General features: G+C 51.0%; 1 protein-coding gene across 1 annotated transcript in view; it reads left to right on the top strand.

The window, feature by feature from the left end:
* The window catches only part of cacna1bb (calcium channel, voltage-dependent, N type, alpha 1B subunit, b), a gene marked incomplete at both ends in the record, with an annotated part of 153,210 nt that overhangs the window by 109,700 nt on the left and 36,010 nt on the right, over window positions 1-7,500 (top strand). Inside the window, 6 exons of the mRNA XM_084454778.1 lie at window positions 846-1,610; window positions 1,767-1,969; window positions 2,295-2,415; window positions 3,198-3,327; window positions 4,242-4,301; window positions 4,658-4,764. Coding sequence (XP_084310904.1) covers window positions 846-1,610; window positions 1,767-1,969; window positions 2,295-2,415; window positions 3,198-3,327; window positions 4,242-4,301; window positions 4,658-4,764 — 1,386 coding nt within the window. The remainder of the gene's footprint in view (window positions 1-845; window positions 1,611-1,766; window positions 1,970-2,294; window positions 2,416-3,197; window positions 3,328-4,241; window positions 4,302-4,657; window positions 4,765-7,500) is intronic.

The following is a 7,500-nucleotide window of genomic DNA, read 5'->3' as shown; positions in this document are numbered from 1 at the left end:
CTCTAGATATTGTATAGTGGATATAGTCTGTTACAGAGTATACCCACTTCTTTATCCATGGACCCCACTTCTTCAATCACCAGTAATGTAACCACTAATGTAACAACTGTAACATTTCTGCTACAGTATACCCACTTCTTTAGTCACCAATACAGCCCTGACTGTATTTTTCTAAGGTCGCACACTTTTTTAATGTTCAAAGTGCATAACAACGGATCAGAGGGCTGTTATAGGGAGGACCTGAGATAGTTTTGAGAATTGTAATTTCCTTCCATCTGCGTCCTCAGAACCATTGCAGATGCATCAGTTTAGCAGGAAACAGCAGGAGGAAATGGCATCACTTATAGAAGCCTGGTTTACTCAATTACTCGCTAGGTTATCATATCCAGTGACACAAAATATGTCACTCCCTCACAGGCAAGTATCTGTACCTCAAAACAGGGGGGCATACAGTGCCTCTTTAAGACCTTGTGTGAACCTGTTGAGGATTCCAGGAAGCATGTTGGCACCTTATCCTGGTAAATAAGTTAACATTCATGTTGGCACATCCATGGGGGCCATCTTGTGTCCTTGACCAGCAATACAGAAAATGGATCTTTGTGGACCACATATTATTAATATTTCTAAAATATTAATAAATACATATTCTACTCGTCAAATAAAACATGAGAAGAGTTCTGAAGCACTCTGAAGTTTATAGCGAAAGATAGTCGACCTATGGATGACAGTGTTTGATCCAACACTATTCACGCCAAAATCTGAAGCTAAATGTAAATGACTGCTGCTGCACTGTAGTACCTCCCACCTCTAACAAGCCGCCTCCCCCCTCTCCCGCCACTCTGCAGTAAGGAGCAGCAGAGGTCAAACAAGGTCATGTCTGTCTGGGAGCAACGCACCAATCAGCTGCGACGTCACAACCTGCGGTCCAGCAGCGAGGCTCTGTTCAACGAGCTGGACCCCGACGAGCGCCTCCGCGTCTCCTCCGCCCTCCACCTGCGCCCCGACATGAAGACCCACCTCGACCGGCCCCTGGTGGTGGAGGCCAGCGACCGCCCCCCCGAGGACAACCGGGACCAGGTGGCGGACCCCCGGCAGGACGGAAATGCCCAGCCGCACGCCGGCCCGGCGCACCCCCGCAAACACCACCGCCACCGGGACAGGAACGGCGAGGGCGGGGAGGGCGAGGACGGGCGGGCAGCGAGCCGGCACCACACCCACCACAGCCGGAGCAAGGAGCTCGGGGAAGGCCCCCGCGCCCAAGAGGGGAAGGGGGAGCGGAGTCACAGCCGGGAGGGGCGGCCAGGGCACCGGCACCATCACCAGGGGGGCTCGCTGGAGGAAGGGGTCAACGGCGGGGGAGGGGGGGAGGAGAGGGAGCACCGGCACCACCACTCGCACCGCCAGGCCCGAGAGGGCAACGGTGCCGTGGCTAACGGGGCCCGGGGGGAGCGCAGGGGGAGGGGGCACAGGGAGGGGGGCGGAGGAGGAGGAGGGGGGGAAGGGAACGGGGAGAGGAGGAGGCATCGGTCGCGCCTGGTCCGGGCCCAGTCCACGCTGGACGGGGAGGAGTGCAGAGAGAACGGAGGGAGAGACGAAGCCAGGGGCCACAGGTGAGGGACCACCCAGGATCTGGCGGCGTAGCACACTTTCATCTTCACATGGCGTTTCCATGCCGAACCCGAATAGAGGTGAAAGTCACCTCGAGAGATCCCTCACCATGTGCCGTGTGTGTGTGTGTGTGGGTGCGTGTGTGTGTGCGGGGACAGGGACAGACAGACGGACACGGAGACGGAGGGCCCGTCCAGCAGTCCCCTGCAGACCCCCGTAAGTCCACAGCCCGGGGAGAAGCAGGAGGACGCCGACAACCAGAGGAACTCCACGCGGGCCGACCAGGCCGGCCTCAACAGCAACACCGTCCACATCCCCGTGACCATCACCTCCCCCCCCGGGGAGACCACCATCATACCCAGTCAGTACCCCTGAGGAATCCCGTCTGACGCGCCAACAAATTTCTACACCCCCTCACGGGAAACTATCGACTGATAGAACACAACTCACTTTTGTTTGAATGTCACCGAAAGTGAATTGAGTTTGAGTTTTTTTTGTTTAATTTGGACAACTTGCATCATGTTCACACAGGATGAATTATATGTCCTATTACAATTTTACAATACAATACAAATAAACAGTAGAAAATAAATAGGTGAATATCATCAAATAGAGTGCCCGCTGTACTATATAGCCTGAATGTGAGTGTCTCTTTCTCTCCCTCCCTCCCTCCCTCTCTCTGTCAGTGAATAACATAGACTGTGAGAGCCTCCCTCTGACAGAGGAGAAGAAGGATCTTGAGGCGGCTAACGGCCCCAAACACATCCTTCCCTACAGCTCCATGTTCGTGTTCGGACAGGCAAACCCGTAAGTCGCCCAAATGGCAGTGAAGCTGAGGAACATCTAGACATGGTTACTATATGACAGGAACGCCATCTGTCTACAGAGAGCCAGGCCATGTAGGTAGTAAAAATTCGGCGGGGTGTATCGCTCAAGACCCTCGGGCGCGGGCAGCGTCACCTTTTATGAAGTGGTTTCGATCAGTGGTTTTTAGCAGGCGTGTTGCCGGTAAAAAGTAGTTCCGTGCAGCGGGATATGCTCATGTCGGGTGCTACGGTCAACCCCATAAGGGGAGCCGTACAATGTTACCGCCTAGCTAGCTAGCTAACTTCAGTTATGGGGAGAAAATGTCTGCTAGCCAATATTGTAATTTTCGCTAGTTATTAATTATTATTGATAATAGACAAATGTAAATCACCTCACCCCATTGATAAAGGTTAGCTTATTTGTATGTAGACTATTAAGTAGACTGTGTAAACTATTGTATATGAGTAAATTAATTGTATTTAGTACATTTAAGAAAAATGCTATAATGCATAGCAATAGCCTCTAGAAGACAAATGCTACAGTAACTGAGGGAACTGCAGACAAGAACCCAAACCACAAGAACCCAAACACAAGAACCCAAACCACAAGAGCAGCTCAGTGTATTGGGTTGACATACAGTTGCAGGGACAGATTGTAGTGTGAATGTAGCCAGACAACTGTCTCTGACGTGTGTGTGTGTGTGTGTGTGTGTGTTTGTGTGTGTGTGTGTGTGTGTGTGTGTGTGTGTGTGTGTGTGTGTGTGTGTGTGTGTGTGTTGACAGGGTGCGTCGGCTGTGTCACTACGTGGTGAACCTGCGCTACTTTGAGATGTGCATCCTGATGGTGATCACCATGAGCAGCATCGCCCTGGCCGCCGAAGACCCCGTGCAGGCCAACGCCCCCCGCAACAACGTGAGTCCACGATCGGCCAGGACACAAGCACACACACTAGCGCGCACACACACACACACACATAGACACATATTTCCTGGATACTTATGTCTCTTATCCACAAAGAGACCTTAGGAGAAGCAACGCTCTCCATGTCTGCAAATGATTGAACTTGGATTCCCTCAGAAGTCTAGGGCCCCCCACCTCCCCCCACTTCTGCTTCCAGCTGATTGGCTCGTTCATTTACGCTGATTGATCTGTCAGAACCTTCTAAATCCCTCCATAATTTCACCTGACAGTCCTGTGACAGAGTTAATGAAGAAATAACAACAAATATGCCTGCGAAAGGATTTTGAGTTCATTTCAGCCTTCAAAACAGACAGACAGGCGTAGCAGATTAGTATTCTGGTGCTACGCTTTTGTGACGGGAATTGATAAGGCGATCACCGCCTGCGTGTGTTGAGGCAGAGTGGAGACGACAGGGCTTCAGACCTCTGACTGAACACAGAGGAGCCGGATTGTAGACGAGCACCAGCTCCATCCTTCCCCCCCCAACCCTCCAAATATGTCTGACTCTGACAGCGCTGCACCTGCACCCGTAGCCGGGGAGGGGGGGGGGGGATCGGGTTGGATCGAATGAACCCCCCCTCACGACCAAAGGTCCAGAATTTAAAACAACCCCCCCACCCCCCGTCAACAAATCGCCCGACAATGAAGATAACCTGTCCACCTCCCCCCCTCCACCCCCCCGTCAACAAATCGAAACGATACGGTCCACTTTTGGAAAAAACGAACCCCCCCCCCTCCACAAGGCTGGCTACGGGCCTGACCTGCTGCCGCTGTGCATCGCCCTCCGCCTCCATCGTTTCCTCACGCCTCCTCACGCCTCCTCTCTCCTCCTCTCTCCTCCTCTCTCCCCCTCTCTCCCCTCGCAGGTGCTCAAGTACCTGGATTACGTCTTCACCGGAGTGTTCACCTTCGAGATGGTGATTAAGGTGAGAGGCCCTGCCGCGGAAATCGCCGGCACGGCTGCTATGAATCTCAATAAGTCAGGTAAGCACGAGCGCGGACGCGCCATCAGCGGAACCCTCATTTACGCCGTGAACGAAAGCCTGCCGCAGGCTGGCGCCTCATCAGCAGCCGGAGTGCGGCGAGGGAGCCGGCGTGGTCGTGGATTATAATCATCTCCCGGGGCGCAACACCCCACATCAGTGATCGTAATAACTCGGGCGCCGGGAGTCACCTATCATTAGACTATTCATAAAGGATGAGGTTGTAATGGCGGATTCCTGCCAGGAGGATTATGGGCCGCCCCCCCGTTTAACGACCCCCTGACCTTCTTCTTGTCCAGATGATCGACCTGGGTCTCCTCCTCCATCCTGGCTCTTATTTCCGCGACCTGTGGAACATCCTGGACTTCATCGTGGTCAGTGGCGCTTTGGTGGCGTTCGCCTGCTCGTAAGTGAACGTCTCGAGCGCGCCGGCGTCCCCCCCCAACCCCCCCCCCCCCCAGGTCTGCGAAATGTTTGGCAAAGTGACATGCACACACACACACACACACACACATACACACAAACACTAACACGCACACCCACAAACACAAACATTAAAGGGAGACAACAAACCAGTCATTACAGACCTGTTATGTTAGTTTCCAGGGTCGAGGGAAATAGTGTTTTCTCTGTTAACCGGCTCCGTCGATTAGTTTTGCACCAGTGCCGCCACAATGCTCACGCTTCATAGAGTCTACGTACCGTATTAAGTAGCAAATGGCGTCACCTGTGTGTTGTTGCTTCTAGCGTTTTCTCTCTGTCGCTCTTAATTTCCTCTCTCCCTCTCCGGGCAGCTGCCTACTGTATATTGATGTTTATCTGTGTTTGCTGTGGCTCTGATTCTGTCCCTGTCTCCCCTCTTTCACTCTTTCTCTCCACCTTTCTCTCTTGTGGCTTGGATTGCTTTCAGGAGCCTCATGGGGTAATGCATTTGTGATTGCCTGCTTTCTTCGCCTGTCTCTCTGTCTCTTTGTCTGTATGTGTCTGTCTGTCTGTCTGTCTGTCTGTCTGTCTGTCTGTCTGTCTGTCTGTCTGTCTGTCTGTCTGTCTGTCTGTCTGTCTGTCTGTCTGTCTGTCTGTCTGTCTGTCTGTCTGTCTGTCCCTCTGTCTCCCCTCTGTCGGGCCCTTGGGGCGAGCGATCTTATAGAGTGTGTGCTCTCTCTCAGTCTGCAGCAGCCTAACACCCAGGCTACACAGCCGCCATCACGTCAACTCGCCATCGGCGTTGCGTCAACGTTGCGGTATACAAGCTACACCAGCTGCGGTTAGCGTCACGTTCTACTTGAGCGCGCGGCGCTTGCCTGCTTGCACTCGGCGTTTGAGAAGTTGATAGCGGTTATTTTGAGTGGATCAGGAGAGCGGTATTTTTAGAGAATTTTCTAATATTCATCAATTATGGGTAAGTATAGCTTAATTCATAACATGATAGCTTTAATTTATTGATGACAAATTTATTTAGGCTAGGCTAGAGTTAAATATCATAGCCGTCATAGTCGTAATTCAAAGCCCTCTTTAAAGTCGCACTGAAATGAAAAAAGCATTCTGTCCCATTTTGATTCACATAATTGATCATAGTGTTCACCTATTCAACGATGTATGCCAAAAAAATTACAAAATTCTACTTTTGTTGTAATCTTATATCAAAGTATATAATTTCTTACTTCCTGGAAAACGGTAGGTCACGTGCAATGACGGTACCTTAGATTTTACAGGTACCTTTTAGGCCAATAATCTCACGACATCCACCCGTCAATCAACGCTATCCTTCTATCGAATCCGTCTAAAGTTCTTAAAACCCGTCCACTTGTCAATTTTCCAATCAAATTCCTCTAAACATTATGTCCCACCCTCATAGCTTGTTTGCGTCGGAAATACGTCAAACTAGGTAGTTAGTCTGTTTCTGTGCGACTTTAAAAGTGGAAAGGCAGTGCCCGCTCTCAGTGGAAAAAGTTTATTGTCAATGTCCCCTCGAAGTAGTGCAGACATCGCCTACAAGTTGCTCTATGCTCTTGAAATGAACCCGAAGTTGAATAAATAATGTGAGTGGATGCATGCGTTCGCCGTCAAAAATCTAATCTCGCCAAATTTTTACTCTGGACGCAGCCATCGGACGCAACTCAGCGCTGAGGCGACGTGGGCGGTGTAGCCCCTTTCATTGATTACAATAGCAGCGTTCCCAATTGTTGACGCAACACAACGCTGACGCAACACTCGATGGCGGCTGTGTAGCCTGGGCATCACTCTTCACCGCTCTGTCTGTTTGCATACAGTACATATCTATCAGAATATCGTTATGTTCATATATTTCATTACCCCTCACATAATATCAGGTGTGTGTGTGTGTATGTGTGTGTGTGTCCATTGGTGTCCATGGACGTATCTGTTTTCCATGGAAATTCATCCAGTACAGTGAATTAAACTCCATTTCCATTACCCCACGTGACTGACCGCAAGCCGACATATTCATCTGTGTTTGTTTAATAGAACAGACGTCTCCCATCGTGCTAGCTGAGCGCAGCATGCTACTACTGTCATGTCCCTCTCCTGGTGTTGTGGGTATGTCCTCTGGCCTGACGGATGGTTCCCGGGCGGCGGCCGTCTGATGGACACGCCCCCTCCCTGTCCCCGTCTCTCCCTCAGAGCCGACCGTGTCGGTAGCAGACAGGCCTCTCTGATATGCGCCTCTTGTCAAACGTCAAGTCTTCTCCTCCCCTCGTGAAACTCCACGTCAGGGAAGCAGTTGTCCGGAAATGACATCTGGGGACAGATATCCGAGTGGCCTGCGTTATCCCCTCCGAGCTCGCTGGCTTCCGTTCTCTTTCTCGTTGCAAATGAACATGACTCAAATGCCTGTCTTTGCTTGTTTCATTTCAGACACTTTGATTTGAAAATTCTTACTGCTCAACCAAGGTCTTCACGCCGCTGCAATGCTATTATTATCTGATAAGATGCTTTATTTTGCTCGGTGTTTCCTTACCTGCACTTTTTTCATTGTCTATGAAGCGGCCATAATTTCTTCTGTGCTTTTTGTGTTCACTGGTTGTGGCGAATGTGTGTTTGTACGTGTGTGTGTGTGTGTGTGCGTGCGTTTATCATGGCTTTTCTTCATCAGATCTCAACAAAGCGTGGCCAGGTGGGAACT

The sequence above is a fragment of the Borostomias antarcticus genome (assembly GCF_949987555.1).
Source record: "Borostomias antarcticus genome assembly, chromosome: 2".
NCBI lineage: Eukaryota > Metazoa > Chordata > Actinopteri > Stomiiformes > Stomiidae > Borostomias > Borostomias antarcticus.
This window is presented reverse-complemented; position numbering and strand designations above follow the sequence as displayed.